The sequence below is a fragment of the Salvia miltiorrhiza genome, chromosome 5 (genome assembly GCF_028751815.1).
Source record: "Salvia miltiorrhiza cultivar Shanhuang (shh) chromosome 5, IMPLAD_Smil_shh, whole genome shotgun sequence".
NCBI lineage: Eukaryota > Viridiplantae > Streptophyta > Magnoliopsida > Lamiales > Lamiaceae > Salvia > Salvia miltiorrhiza.
The window spans coordinates 21,079,303-21,095,222 of record NC_080391.1 but is presented as its reverse complement, the minus strand read 5'-3'; the positions used below and the strand labels follow the sequence as shown (position 1 = coordinate 21,095,222).

The window sequence follows — 15,920 nt, the reverse complement described above, 5'->3', positions numbered from 1 at the left end:
TATATATATATATATATATATATATATATATATAGGGGAGGGCTAGAATAAAAACACTCTTAAGTGTATAAAATATAAATGATTTTCAGCCCTTAGATCATCAAGATCTACGGTTGATTCGTAACCCTGTTGGATGAATTCGTGGACCTGAGTTCGAATCCCAAAGGTAACAAAAATTTATTTTTCGCAATTCGTAACCATGTTGGATAAAATTCGTACATTAAAAAACGTTTATATTTTATACACTTAAGATTGTTTTTATTCTAGCCCACCCCTATATATATATATATATATATATATATATATATATAATTCATACATTAAAAATTGCTCTTATTTCTTATTTTAAGAAGTGCTTTCACGGTAGCCCACCCCATATATATATATATATAGGGGAAGGCTAAAATAAGAACGCTTCTTAAAATATAAATTAGGAACCATTTTCAGCCCTTAGATCATCAAGATCTACGGTTGATTCATCACCTTGTTGGATAAATTCATGGTCCTGAGTTCGAATCCCAAAGGTAGCAAAAAATTATTTTTCGCAATTCGTACCTTTATACAGTTTATTCATGCGTGTTATACATAAAATTCATGCATTTTTACTGGTTCGTAATTCTTAAAATAAGGGTGGTTTATTGAATAACCGCTCCCTATATATATATACATATATATATATATATATAGATCCGTAGATCCGTCAGAAAATCAGTTTTTGAGGAAAAAAAATTTGGTGGGGAGGGGTGGGTCAGCGACTCAACAATCAGAAAATCAGTTTTGGGGGGTCAGTGGTCAGAAAATCAAGTTTAAAAAAAAAATTGGGTGGGGGTGGGGGTGGGGGTGGGGGTGGGGTGGCGAAAATACCAGTTTTATTAAAATGAAATGCATTTTTTTGTATAATTTAATGCATTTTTATGTAAAATCTTTATGCACTTTTGTTTGATTTTATATGCATGTGAAACATGACTATTTTGGGGGGTGGTAATGGGGAGGGTTGGGGGGTGGTGTGGGGTGGGGTGGTGAAAATACCAAAACTGGAAAAATCAAATGCATTTTACTGTTCAAAGTCATACATTTCATGTGAGAACTTTATGCATCTTTGTGTGAAACTATATGCATCTAAAATATATCTATTTTGAGAAAATCTAAAAAAAATATATATTTTTTTAATTATTAAATCTGAAAATTACATTCCAATTTTACCCCTCTCAAGATTTTGCCTTGAAATGCCTTGCCACGTGTCACCATCTTGATGCGCCACATGTCATAAATGTGTGGTCTAGATTTGGATCTACGAATCTATTATAAGCATTGGATACTACATGATCTCATATCCTATATATATAGTTTATCCTTTTCTATGCCTGCAAGTAATCGAGGAACTTAATTGTAAATTGAATAGTATACAATTTATGTTGTTATTCTTATACGATATTAAATATAACCTTTTGTGATTTTCCTTGTAAAGTTTTATAAAGCTGGACCACATTTCATTCTTGAAAAATGAAAATTTATTGCGAGAAGACCTCTAAGGCTCTAACAGCAACTAGTTAATATAACTATCAAAATAAATAAAATATTAAATATAACTATCATTTTCTTGGGGCCAATTTTTTCCAAAGTAGGATATGATGGTCCATCATCTTCATTAAAAATAATACTACAAAAGTAAAAAAATAAAATAATATAGAAACGTGAAAAAAGTCAGAAGAGAAATAAATAATTCAGACTTTATTGTATTATAATCATGTTTGGACATCCTTGTCAACCAACGACACATCCCATCCTAAATTCATACTCCTTTTATATCAATTTTTTATATATATTAATAATAAACTCTTCAATTATATATTTTTTTACTTACGAACATTTCAATTTGATATGATTCAACTCAAATTAATGACATTCGAGACTACAAACAATCATATTATTACATACCGATATGAATGTCGTGTAATTTATTTTAATTCAATCCATTTTGACGAAAATCGAGATGAGAGCAGTATTTTAGAGCTTAGTATCACACTAAAATCAAACCCACACACGTAATGAGACATTAGTTTGAGGATTAGTTAGATGAGATTATTATAAACCGTGGCTTACGTTACGTTAATAAAAATCCACAAAAAAAAAAAAAAAAACTCATAAAAAATTTACAGTCTTTTTCATCGTTTTGCCACCTTCCTAAAAACGATCTCATAACCAAAGCCTGAAAAAGAAAAAGAACCAAACTTTGATTGTAAAAATCCGATCTCTCTCCTCTCTTTCCTTCTCTCTCCCAAGTCCCATCTTGCAGTGCAGAGGGAAGAAGGGAGCAGAGGGATTGTGAAAGAAGAGAGAAGGGACACATTTTCTTGCAAAGATAATTCCAATCCGACATTCCTTGACCACGGCCCCCCCGAAAAAAAAAGAGGAAAAATCAAATCTTTTTCCTCGAATTATCAGGTAAAAGAAATTCTTGATTCTTAAGCATGACATATATTCAAACCTAATCCCGCATTATTTTAAGTTTTGAAGCCCCTGACTTGGGAAACATTCATAAGAATCAAGACATTTGACAGTCTGTAGATATGGACCACACAACCCCTTTGCCACAGAAAATTGCATAAATCCCTAATTTAATGCATGAGACAAATGGGGTGGCCACATTATATATGATTGAGAAGGATTAGTATATTTCCATTGACTCCTTGCAAAAATTCTAGCTGATGTTCATCATTGGCTGCTCCAAAAAAAATTCCCATTATTTCTTTTCCTTGTAGTTTTGTGAAGCTTATTTCTCGCCCCCCATTTTCTGGGGTGGAAAATGGGGACTGTTGAAGGTGGAGAGGAGGTGGTGAGAGGCAGTGAGGAGAGGATTAACGTGTCGGTGCGTTTGAGGCCGTTGAATGGGAAGGAGATCTTCAGGCATGATGTTGCAGATTGGGACTGCATCAATGATAACACTGTTATTTATAAGAATGTTAATGTCTCTGCTTCGGATAGGTCCATGTATCCTACTGCTTACACATTTGGTGAGTTGCAATTTTCCCAAATGTTTGCTCTGTTTGTTGATAGTTTTGATGGTTTTTTGTAATTTCCCCAGAATTTTGTGTGTTTGAGTTTGATCGTGATCATAAGTTGCAGCTTCCGAATGTAATTTGTGCATTGATAATTTTGATGTTTTTGAGTTTAATGAGGAGGTGTATGAAGATGATCATGATGTGATGTATCATGTTTTGTTTCGAGCCGTTTTTTTTCATGCTTTTCTCAGAGGTCTGGAAAAAGCTGCAATCAATAGGCTAAATGAGAATGTTGCCTTGTTGAACAGAGCTCATTGTTGCCTATCTATGGATTTCAATTCTAAATCTGGTGTGTGATATTTTAGGATATCTTGATTTTATGCTGAAAATAGTTGCCTTCAAATACTACTGTTATATTGATGTCATTTGAGAATAGCTGGTGAAATGCTGTTTTTCTTTTGGCCCTTTTTCCTGTATAGATAGGGTGTTTAGGCCCGATTGCTCGACAAGGGAAGTGTACGAAAGAGCAGCCAAAAATGTCGCAATTTCAGTTGTTAGTGGAATGAATTGTGAGTACAGTCTATGCACTCTTATCCCCATTTCATGTATAGTCTCTTTCAGTGCATACTGAACCAAACTATGATTCAAAAAATTGTGTAGCAAGTGTTTTTGCATACGGCCAAACGAGCAGTGGGAAGACATTCACAATGACTGGAGTGACCGAGTATGCAATAGCTGACATATATGAGTACATACAGAAGGTAATCCTAAATCCCATTTTTTGTTTTATACCTCTCATTTGCAAATGCAGAGTAACTTCTTGGAGTAAATCGGCTAATTACTTCAACTAACTATGATGTTTCAGCATCCAGAAAGAGATTTCGTGTTGAAGTTCTCTGCTTTGGAAATCTATAATGAATCTGTGAGAGACCTCCTCAGTGTAGATAGCACTCCTCTTAGGCTCTTGGATGATCCAGAGGTGAATCCTTTTCCCCGCCCACATTTTCAAGATTCTATTTGAAAATTTCCTGACAGATGACCCTTTTGCTTTTGCTAGAGAGGGACGGTGGTCGAGAAGCTCACAGAGGAAACTATAAGGGACTGGGATCATGTGATTCAGCTGCTTTCTGTTTGTGAAGGTAAGAAATTTAGTCGATTTTTGAATCTTCAAGTGACCTCCTAAGCCAGTCGAATATGTGGAACTATAGATTCTGAATATTTTGTCGACGTTTGCAGCTGAAAGACAAATTGGAGAGACATCCCTTAATGAAGTCAGCTCCAGATCTCACCAGATTATTAGACTGGTAAGGCTTGTTTTTTCACTTTCCCATGTTTTCTTGAGAACTTTTGTGAAGAAATACCTCAAATCTTGTGGGATCAAAGCGCTTGTTTTAGATGATTTTTCATTGAGACAAATTACGTTATTGCAGACAGTGGAAAGCTCTCCCCGTGATTTTATAGGCAGGGACAATGCTAGCGCACTTGCAGCTGCTGTGGTATGGAATCATAGGAGCACTAATTGTGAATAATCTTTGATGTTTCCAAATGCTGTGCATTTTTTTTTTCTCATTGAAATCGGTTCTTCATTGTGATATAGAATTTTGTCGATCTTGCTGGAAGTGAACGAGCATCACAAGCTAATTCAGCTGGGACGAGATTAAAAGAAGGCTGCCACATAAATCGCAGTTTGCTGACATTAGGAACTGTCATTCGCAAGCTAAGGTATTCACACTTTCGTACTTTTTTCCTTTCTTCCAAATTTCAGTTACATTTGTGGTAATTGATTTGTGGCATTATATAGCAAGGGTCGAGGCGGACACATTCCTTACAGAGATTCTAAACTGACACGAATCCTGCAAACATCGTTGGGGGGGAATGCTAGAACGGCCATCATTTGCACAATGAGCCCTGCACGCAGTCATGTTGAGCAATCAAGAAACACTCTTCTGTTTGCTAGCTGTGCAAAGGAAGTGACCACCAATGCCAAAGTTAACGTGGTCATGTCTGACAAAGCTTTGGTCAAGTATTTGCAACGAGAGCTAACGAGACTAGAGAGTGAGCTGAGAAATTATCAATCTACTGTCTCCACGCCAAACTATCCTGCGATGCTGAGAGAGAAAGATCTTCAAATCACTAAGGTACTAAACTTTTGTATGTTGCTTGAAAATGAACTTTGATTTCATTAACCGTTGAAACGTGACTTTTAATCCACGATAATAAGATCACTACGTACATGCTGGACATATGAGGCAATCCATATTTAGGTCATAAATTTTTAAATAGATGAACTTATATCAGTATGTAAATTTTATGGTTTTACTATGAATATTGAGTGTTATGATTTCACTTTCTTCTAGCTCGAGGAGAAGATAAACGATCTTACTCTTCAAAGAGATGTCGCTCAATCACATGTCAAAGATTTGCTAGAAATCATTGGAAATGAAGCATCCTTGACACGGGTAACATTTCTCGTATAAAATTTGAAATATTTTCTTCCATTTTTTGTGTGTTCACTTCTTTCTCGATTTTCTTCTCCAGGTCGGATCAGGACACTACCCTCACTTGCGAGTCCAAAGATCACCAGACAGTACGATAGCAGAAGAGGAGACACGGACACCTCACTCCTTGGGAACATGTTCCGGTGGACACAGCAGAACGAGTTCAGACGATCAGATAGTGAAAGTCCCGTATTTTGATGATGACTTTGTGCCTAGTAATTCACCACCGAGGATCTTAGCTTCAAACTCCAGCGACAGTTACTCCAATCACGATTGGGAGGAGATAGAGAAGGAGAGTAGTGGGGCATCGGAGGATATATGCAGGGAAGTCCGTTGCATCGAAGCAGAAGAGTTTAGTAACAAAGTGGCTACAAACTGCGATTCCGTATGTTCAGAAGAGAACACCGAATTCCCTCATGTGGAAGTATATGTAAATGGACATGCGCAGACCATGGAAACACCGTCAACTCCTTTTGAAAACAATCAAGTGATCAAGTCTTCTCCGATGGAGAATGATTGTGCAATGGAGGAAGAAGAGAAGGAACACGAAGAGAAGGACTCATCGTCTCCTCCATCCAAGGAACAGAGAGAAGTTAGCTCAATTCACTCACCAGAATTCCCATCTCACGTTACACAACTGAATCAAGATTCACCCCTAGCCAGCTTCTTCAAATTGACTAAGAGCAGAAGCTGCAGAGCAAGGATTGCTGACTCGAATTCACCTTGGCACAAGATGATGGATTTTAGTGAGATCACGTCGTCGTTTGGATCAGAACGAGGATACGTAGATTTTGAAAAGAAATTTTCCCCATGGAGCTTTAGTCCCTTTGTTCGAGATTTATCAAGGAAGGATTCTCAGTGTTCCCCCGACAAAACTTTTGATATCGAGATCGACGCCCCAAATGAGAAGCTTCCAACCCAAGATATTCACACCAAGAATCAGGTGAGTTATGCTTTCTTTCTCTTATACTTAGTTAATAATCACAGCATTTTAGAAAACTAAGGTTTCTTGTTATCCTCATTCCAAACTCGTGTGTCCATTTACTTGAAGCATTTTTTGTTAACGAATAAAAAAGCTTTTCGTTTCATATATATAACATGTCATATAATGATGCAGTCGATGGCGACTGTACCAGAAGCCGATGAATCTCCAAAGAGGGATGTCAAAGATGTCGGTTTGGATCCCATCGTAGATGAGTTCAAAGGTCTTTCAAACTGGCCTGCCGAGTTCAGGAGGCTCCAACGAGAGATAGTCGAACTCTGGCATGCTTGCAACGTCTCGTTGATACACAGGAGTTACTTCTTCATGCTCTTCCAAGGTGGTGATCCTTCGGATGCTATATATATGGAGGTGGAGATGAGGAGGATGAAGTTCCTTAGGGATAAATTCTCTCGAGGCGAGAATACCGTCGTCAACGGACAGTGTCTGACGCTGGCTCTAAGGTGAGATCACGGCTCCCCTTTCCAAGTCTTGGTCGAAAAGTTCTGCTACACGTTTTTGAAATGTTTCAATAATGACCTCATTCTTTGATATATAGCAAAATAGACAGGCCCAAAAATTTCCCGATGCTCGGAAAAATGACGTGGCATGAGGAAAAAATCACGCCGCATCATTTTTCAAGTCGTCGGAAAGTGAGGCCATTATTCGAACGTTGTATAGATCATGTCTAAAACCAGAATCAGGTCAAAGTTGGTGAAAATTTTCGGCGATTTAACCCTAAATAAGCTTCGCATGACCAAGAATTCTTCAAAACACATGCATAAAACTCTACTACTTTTATCCTCAACTGCTGATATATTTCTTATGAACAGCCTGAAGGCACTTCGCGAGGAGAGGCGAATGCTGAGCAAGAGGATGTCAAAGAAGCTTTCGGAGCAAGAACGCGAGAGCCTCTTCCTCAAGTGGGGCATCGGCCTCGACACCAAGCTCAGACGCCTACAGCTCTCCTACAGGCTATGGACCAAAACGGACGACATGGATCACGTTGCTGACAGCGCATTCCTCGTGGCGAAGCTGGTCAGCTCCATGGAACACGGTCAGACGCATCACAAAGAGATGTTCGGGCTTAACTTCACACCACGACGCTCCACAAGATCCCACAATAGCTTCAGACGGAGCCTGATATCGTTCCTGTGACCCGTGAGATCGTTGTTATCGTCGTTCTCTCTACATTCTGAGTTGTGATATGAAATTGCTGGGAATAAGCATTAACTGTATAATTTTTACCAGGCTAGAAATGGTTGTTGGTGTAAAGTTAGTATCTTACTATTTGACTCATAGAAAGAGGGCTTGAAAATAACGGAGTATGTATGTAGAGCCATTGATGAGCTATTATTTTTGTATAAATCTCTTTTTGGTTGTAAATTGTGTCTCCATTTACTTATACATTCTTCAGGGTTCATTTACTTTTCTTTCTTTTTTTGAATTCTTTTGTGAGCAGAACCAAAATATATTTCAAGAATCTAACAAGAAACATAAGCTCAAATTCCCTTATTGATATGGCTAATGACGTAGGATATATATGAAAACAATCGATTGTTTACCAATATGGCATTTACTAGCAAGGTTTCAATCGTTTCCCCTCTTATCAAGTTTGCACATTGAAGAATGAATCACATATATTGAATTTCAGTACCAATTTTATACACATTACTCCCTCCGTCCCACTTGAAATGACTTAATTTCTATTTTGGGTTGTCCCACTTCAAGTGACCCAACCCAAATTTAGAAATAAAATTAGGTATTTAACATTACTTTTTGGATTGCCCCACCACCACTTTACACTTTTATCACACATTTCTTAATATTAATGACCAATTTTTTTGGGTCATTTGAAGCGGGACGGATGGAGTATATTTTTGTAAACCTTTTTTGTTTTCTTTTATTTCCTATAGCGATTCGCCGAAAAATTCGAAGGTTACTTGAAATTGGAAGAGTAGTCCAATGAAATAACTGAGTTGGAGAAGAGAGCTGAAGATTGAGAAGTGATCGAAGAAGGAGAAGAACTAATAATTGACGCGATTTCTCTGATTGTCGTATAACTCATAAACTTTGTTTACTTGTGCAAAAGTTTATAAACAACAATACAACATAATCATAAATTCCTTAAAATAGTGGTGATGGTGGTATATTTGTAACTTTTAACATAATTAGAAGTATTTAATTAGAGGTAGTGGCGGAGTCAGAAATAACTAAACATATTTTTTCAAGAGTAGTAAGTAAAAAAAAAATTAAAATATTCATATTTCATATAATTAAAATATTCTCTAATAATGGAACTGAATATTAAGGAATTGAAGATATATCATATAAAAATTTATCTAATTTAATTTGTTAATCCATGAAATAATTAAACAAACATTCAATAATAGATATAAAATTACAAAAAAAACATCAAACTTGTAAATTATAAAATTTAATTTAAAGAAAGAAAGTCCAATCATGATTTCTATATATATACCCACTATAATGAACCTCAAATCAAAATACCATGATATGATTTTATTATAATTATTCGTTAATACATACTACTAATTAAAAAAAATCCAGGGGGCCATGAACCCTCTGGGCTCTATGCAGCTCCGCCCTGATTAGAGATAAGTTAAGCAAAATTAAGGTGGGTCAAAAGAATAACATATATAAATCCCAATGAAGATTGAACTTAATTAGGAACTAAAAGAAAGAGCTAATTGATGCATGCAGCGGAATGTTATTCTATAACAAGCAATGAAGAATCTTCAAAAACATGGTAATGAAAGGTGAAAAAATGAGAGGGAAAAGATGGAAGATGAGGATCTCTAAAACCACAGCCTAAACCTTGATCTCAAGTCAGGAGCTGCAGGTTTCTCTTCCTCCACTTTCTTCTCCGCCTCCGACGCTTCCTGCGTTGTTGTTTCACTTTTCTCAGCTTCTTTCTCCATCTCCGGAGTAGCGTCTTCTGACGTCTTTTCATGATCGGATGCATCAACTTCTTTCTCCATCTTTGCATCCTCTGCAGCGTCGACTACTTCATTCTGGATCTCCTCACAAGTTTCTGTAGCCCGAGATTCTTCGGCTTCTGCTTTATTTTGCTCAGCCTCTGTTACACATTGATGGGCAGCTTCTGTTTCACTTTCTTCACAAGGTTGGGGCGATTTCACTGTTACATTATCATCGGGGGTTTCAATTGGAAGGCTCTCTGTTGTTTCCTCCTCAAGAGTTTCTTCAGTTTCCTCCTCAAGAGCTTCTTCAGTTTCCTCCTCAAGAGCTTCTTCGGCCTTCACTGTTTCCTCCTCAAGAGCTTCTTCGGCCTTCACTGTTTCCTCCTCAAGAGCTTCCTCGACCTTCGCCTCTTCTTGCTCCATCTCCTCTTCGATCTACACAACATGATTAAGGCCCCACGTAGTGTATATCACTAATATATGCATGCAAATCTAAATTCAAAAGGAAATATATGCGACAAAATGGACACACACACGCAATAATATGAGTTTAATTACCTTGACGGCCATGGCCTCTTCTACTTTGACCGGAGCCTCTTGGTTCTCCGGTGCCGGAAGAGGAACGAGGTCGGCGTCGTCGTCGACGTTCTTCAGCATTGACTTGGAAGCACACCCTCCCATTTTCTCGCGTTGTGGTCTCACTCTCTCTCTCTGTAAAACAAGTTTTTTTTTTTTTTTTGAGAGAGAGGGAGAGTAGAGGAGAAAAAGAGAGAGTCGGCTTGCTTGCACGCAATCGCAGATCAGAGACGGGATGTGGGAGAAATTGGATATCACGAATTTAAAGAGAGGGGTTGTTGCAACGTCGGTTTTTGTTCCCACATTTCTACTATTTTTATGCTTCGGAGATATTTATGTTTCACCCTACATCAATCTTCAAAATTTCATCCACAAACAAAACTTACTAATTATAAATATGGAGTATGTTACTTCATCAATATAAATATACGTGGCTAGTGATTTTTGGCCACCTAGGTGTCAGGTAAAAAAACCGGTTTTTAGCTTAAAAATGAATGGGCCGATTTTTTTATAATTAGTGGATTGACTAAAATATTATTTCTGTTGAAAGTAGAGAGAAAAGTAAAAGAGAAGAGAAAAGCGTAGAGAGCGTAGAGAGAATAAATCTGTAGGAGTGATTTATTGTGAGGACTAAATGCCTCTATTTATAGGAGATACAAAGCTAGGGTTAGGGTTTAGGGTTAGGTCATTAAGTAGGGAAATATATATATATATTTACAACACTCCCCCTTAAATGACTAACCCTAAAAAAATGCTGCCTCATTAAAACCTTGCCAAGAAAAACCCAATGGGACAAAAACTTGGTCAAAGGAAAAAGAGTACAGCTGCTCCCCCTTGAAAAATGATCATGATATATCTTTGAGTCGACGCATGCCGATCTTGTGTACTAGCTTTCTGAATGTCGATGTTGGTAACGCCTTTGTAAATAAATCTGCCACATTATCACTTGAACGAATTTGTTGGATGTCAATGTCGCCGCTCTTTTGGAGGTCATGTGTGAAGAAAAATTTGGGAGATATATGCTTCGTCCTGTCACCTTTGATGTATCATTCCTTGAGTTGCGCAATACAAGCGGCATTATCTTCATATAACACAGTTGGATTGTCCTTTGGTGAAGCCAATCCGCACGTCTCTTGTATATAACTTGTCATATTTCGCAGCCACACACACTCTCAGCTTGCTTCATGGATTGCAATGAGTTCAGAGTGATTTGAGGATGTTGCAGTTAGGCTTTGCTTCACAGATTTCCAAGATATAGCAGTTCCTCCACATGTAAAAACATAGCCAGTTTGAGACTTGGCTTTATGTGGATCTGATAAATAACCCGCATCTGCATACCCTACTAAAGAGTAATCAAGACCTTTAGAATAATATAATCCAAGGTCAATGGTTCCCTTTAGAGCGTAGAATGTGTTTAATACCATTCCAATGTCTTAAAGTGGGAGCAGAGCTATATCTCGCAAGGAGATTTACAGAAAATGCTATATCTGGTCTAGTGTTATTAGCTAGATAAGTCAATGCTCCAATTGCAGTAAGATATGGTACTTCAGGACCAAGTGTTATTTCTCCATCTTCAATTGGTCGAAATGGGTCTTTATTCACATCAAGTGTTCTAACGACCATTGGTGATGTTAATGGATGCGCTTTATCCATGTTAAAACGCTTTAACACTTTTTCTGTGTATGAAGATTGATGAACAAATAAACGTTCAGGGACATGTTCAATTTGCAAACCTAGACAAAATTTTGTTTTTCCTAAATCTTTCATCTCAAATTCTTTTTTCAAGTATTCAGCAGTTTTATTGAGCTCTTCAGGAGTCCCAATCAAATTTAAATCATCAACATAAACTGCTATGATTGCAAATCCATTTTCAGTTTTCTTTATGAAAATACAAGGGCATGTATCATCATTTTTGTATCCCTCTTTCATCAGATATTCACTGAGTCGATTATACCACATACGTCCGGACTGTTTCAACCCATACAACGATCTTTGGAGTTTAATTGAAAACATATTTCTAGGTTTTGATTTACATGCTTCGGGCAATTTAAATCCTTCAGGGATCTTCATGTATATGTCACTATCTAGTGAACCATATAGATATGCAGTTACTACATCCATAAGGCGCATATCAAGCCTTTGTGACACAACTAAACTAATCAAAAATCTAAAAGTGATAGCGTCCATTACTGGAGAGTATGTTTTTTCATAATCAATTCCTGGTTGTTGAGAGAAACCTTGTGCTACGAGTCTCGCTCTATACCTCGTAACTTCATTTTTCTCGTTTCTCTTTCTAACAAATATCCATCTATATCCAACAGGGATTTTGGATTCCGGAGTTAGCGCTATAGGTCCAAATGCTTTTCGTTTATGTAAGGAATTTAATTCCGTTTTTATTGCTTCTTCCCACATTGGCCAATCATCTCTCTTTTGGCACTCTTTAATGGACTGTGGTTCAGGATCCTCATTTGAAATTTGAAGAGCCATATTAAAAGCGAATGTGTCGTTCACGACAATATTTGCTCTCTCCATATTACATTTGATGATGAATAATTAATTGAGATCTCATGATTTTCAATTTCTTGTGGTTCGTCAAGAACTTCATTATTTTCATTTGATTGATCAATCATTTTTGCCATTGTTTGGTCCATATCTTGCCCTTTTCTTTTTCTAGGCATAGAATCTTTGGAACCAATTGGTCGACCACGTTTTTGACGAACTTTAGAATCATTTGTTGCCGCTATTGTTTGTCCTTCAGGGACATTTATTTTAGCTGGAGCATTTGCAGCAGGAATATAAGATAGTGTCACTTTTCTTGTGTCTACGAAAGCATCAGGAATTTGGTTTGCAACCTTTTGTAAATTAATTATCTTTTCGACTTCTTGTTCACATTGATTACTTCGTGAATCAAAATGCGACAAATTTCTTTCATTCCATGATATTTCCTTATGCTTTTCTGGATGTAGATTTGTTCTACCTAATGTTGGAAATGTCATTTCATCAAAATAGCAATCTGCAAAACGTGCAGTAAATAAATCACCAGTTAAAGGTTCTAAATACCTTATAATCGAAGGTGAATCAAATCCAACATATATCCCAAGTCTTCGTTGGGGACCCATTTTTGTACGTTGTGGGGGTGCAATTGGGACTTGAACAGCGCAACCAAAAGTTCGTAAGTGAGAAACATTTGGTTCTCGACCAAAAACAATTTGTAAAGGAGAGTATTGGTTATTGGCTGCTGGCCGAAAACGAACTAATGTTGCAGCATGTAATATAGCATGACCCCAAGCAGAAATTGGAAGTTTTGACTTCATAAGTAATGGTCTAGCAATAAGTTGTAAATGTTTAATAAATAATTCTGCTAAACCATTTTGAGTATGGACATGAGCAACCGAGTGTTCAATCTCAATCCCAGTAGCCATACAATAATTATTGAATGCTTGAGATGTAAACTCACTAGCATTATCAAGACGAATCTTTTTTATTGGATTGTCTGGGAATTGAGCTCTTAATTTTATAATTTGAGCAAGTAGTCTAGCAAATGCTGCATTTCTAGTAGAAAGTAAGCATACATGAGACCATTTTGAAGAAGCATCAATCAATACCATGTAGTATCGAAATGGTCCACTTGGTGGATGTATGGGTCCACAAATGTCTCCTTGAATTCTTTCTAAGAAAGATGGAGATTCGATATTAACCTTCGTGTAGGAAGGTTTAATCACTAACTTGCCTTTTGCACATGCATCACATGTAAATTCATTTGTTTGGAGAATCTTCTGGTTCTCTATGTTGTGTCCATATGAATTATTGATTATTCGATCCATCATAGTTGCTCCAGGATGTCCAAATCTATCATGCCAAAGCATAAAATGTTTTGTGTCGTTGAACTTCGGGTTCATGACATGGTTTGCCTCAATTGCTTTTATGAATGTGTAATACATTCCAGATGGTAGTGTTGATAGTTTTTCTTTTGTTTGCTTCAAGCCACGTACAAAAGAATTTATGCATAAATATTCATTGTTGCCTTCTGATGTTGTTTCAATGTGGTATCCATTGTATCGGATATCTTTAAAACTTAGTAAGTTTCTTCTGGACTTACTAGAGTAAAGGGCATTCTCAATATTTAATTTAGTATCATTTGGTAAAATGATACAAGCTCTTCCGGAGCCTTCAATGATGTTCGATGCACCTGATATAGTATGAACATTATCTTTAGCTAATGTTAACTTAAGAAAATATTTCTTATTTTGGAGAATGGTGTGTGTGGTGGCACTATCAGCTAAGCATATATCACAATGATCCATATGAATTTCTGAGAAAATTTTCAAGAAAAACAAAAATAGATTACTACATAATCAATTGAAAAATAAACCATTGTTCCAAGCAAAAACTAGACAAATCAAAGTTTGGTAAAATAGATAAACTTCATAACATGGAGAAAAATAAATGAATAAACTATGCTAAATTCACTTTCTTGTCTTCTAGCACACCACCTCCAATCATGCCATCAATGTTTCCATTTGGGTCAACAAAGAAATCCGAGACATCTTAGTGAGTTGTATCAATTGTTCCATCAAAGTCAAGAACATTGGTCTCGTTCTTCACATTTTCCTTAATTGACTTTTGATAAAGATCAACAAGGTGTTTCGCCGTACGACAAGTACGTGACCAATGCCCCGTCATGCCACATTTATGACATGTATCTTCCCATTTGGATGAGTTGTGGTCTTTGGATGGTTTGTGCCTTTTGTTTCTAGATGTTGCATGGTCTACATTACCACGTCCATATCCACGTCCACGACCACGACCACGGTCACGTCCACGACCACGACCAAAGCCACGCCCACGTCCACGTTGGTTCCCACGACCACGGTCATACTCTTGTTTGATCGTTGCATTAGCTTCAGGTAATGCAGTGGAACCTGTGGGTTTTAACTCATGGTTTTTCATTAGCAACTCATTATTTTGTTCGGCAACTAATTATAAGCAAGATATAAGGTCAGCGTACTTTTTGAAACCCCGCTCTCTATATTGTTGTTGTAAGAGCACATTTGAAGCATGAAAAGTTGAGAATGTTTTCTCAAGCATATCTTCATCGGTGATTGTTTCACCACATAGTTTCAATTTAGAAGTAATTCGAAACAATTCCGAATTATAAGCACTCACACTTTTGAAATCTTGCATTCTTAAATGCATCCACTCAAAACGAGCCTTAGGAAGAACAACAGTCCTTTGATGATCAAACCGTTCTTTGAGGTTTTTCCACAATTCACATGGGTCTTTGATGGTAAGATATTCAACTTTCAAATCATCATGAAGATGATGACAAAGGAAAATGAGTGCCTTAGCGCGATCCTGCTGGGATGCGTCATTTCCTTCTTTTATTGTCTCTCCTAGAGATCTTGCAACCAAATGAACCTCGGCATCAAGAATCCATGGCATGTAATTCTTGCCAGATATGTCAAGTGCAACAAACTCAAGTTTGGTGATATTTGACATTTTGTGCAACACTGCACAAAGAAAAATCAAGGTCAATTAATTCATAAGGGTATGTTTTTCCTTTAGGAATAAACATATATCACCCACTATATAGTTGCTCTTCAAGAGCATGAGATATTCTTCAAGAATATTAGTTGTGCTACTTTCATAGCATCAATTTTAAGATCTTGAATGTAATATTCTTCAGGAATACTACTTGTGCTATTAAATAGCATCAATTAATTTTCAAGATAATTTCAAACATGTCAAATTTCGAAATAAGAACAAAAATAATAGAATTTGACATGGAAATAGATATAAACAAATTTATATCATACATCAATATAACAATTGATAGGTAATTTGCTAATAGCAACAGATATGAATTGATACATAAAAAAAATTAACTAATTGAATGGGAAGTTAAAAAAATGAGTTTAATCAT

General features: G+C 36.7%; 2 protein-coding genes across 3 annotated transcripts; one reads left to right on the top strand and one right to left on the bottom strand.

The window, feature by feature from the left end:
• Window positions 1-2,151: 2,151 nt before the first annotated feature.
• LOC130986672 (kinesin-like protein KIN-7E) lies at window positions 2,152-7,906 on the top strand. Its single transcript, XM_057910140.1, has 14 exons — window positions 2,152-2,445; window positions 2,763-3,014; window positions 3,482-3,571; window positions 3,663-3,763; window positions 3,868-3,981; window positions 4,060-4,141; window positions 4,239-4,306; window positions 4,433-4,498; window positions 4,600-4,724; window positions 4,804-5,140; window positions 5,360-5,461; window positions 5,541-6,443; window positions 6,618-6,943; window positions 7,313-7,906. The coding sequence occupies exons 2-14, from the start codon at window positions 2,807-2,809 to the stop codon at window positions 7,635-7,637; spliced, it is 2,847 nt and encodes a 948-aa protein (XP_057766123.1). The 5' UTR covers window positions 2,152-2,445; window positions 2,763-2,806; the 3' UTR covers window positions 7,638-7,906.
• Window positions 7,907-8,970: 1,064 nt separating this feature from the next.
• On the bottom strand, window positions 8,971-10,280 carry LOC130986671 (uncharacterized). 2 transcript variants are annotated; one of them, XM_057910139.1, is made up of 3 exons: window positions 9,980-10,246; window positions 9,791-9,856; window positions 8,971-9,757 (listed from the first exon to the last, which is right to left on the bottom strand). In XM_057910139.1, exons 1-3 carry the CDS (start codon window positions 10,100-10,102, stop codon window positions 9,299-9,301), a joined length of 648 nt encoding a protein of 215 aa, XP_057766122.1. In that variant the 5' UTR covers window positions 10,103-10,246; the 3' UTR covers window positions 8,971-9,298. The 2 variants fall into 2 exon arrangements, with proteins under 2 accessions (XP_057766122.1, XP_057766121.1); XM_057910138.1 differs by having other exon boundaries at window positions 8,971-9,856; window positions 9,980-10,280.
• Between the last annotated feature and the right edge of the window lie 5,640 nt (window positions 10,281-15,920).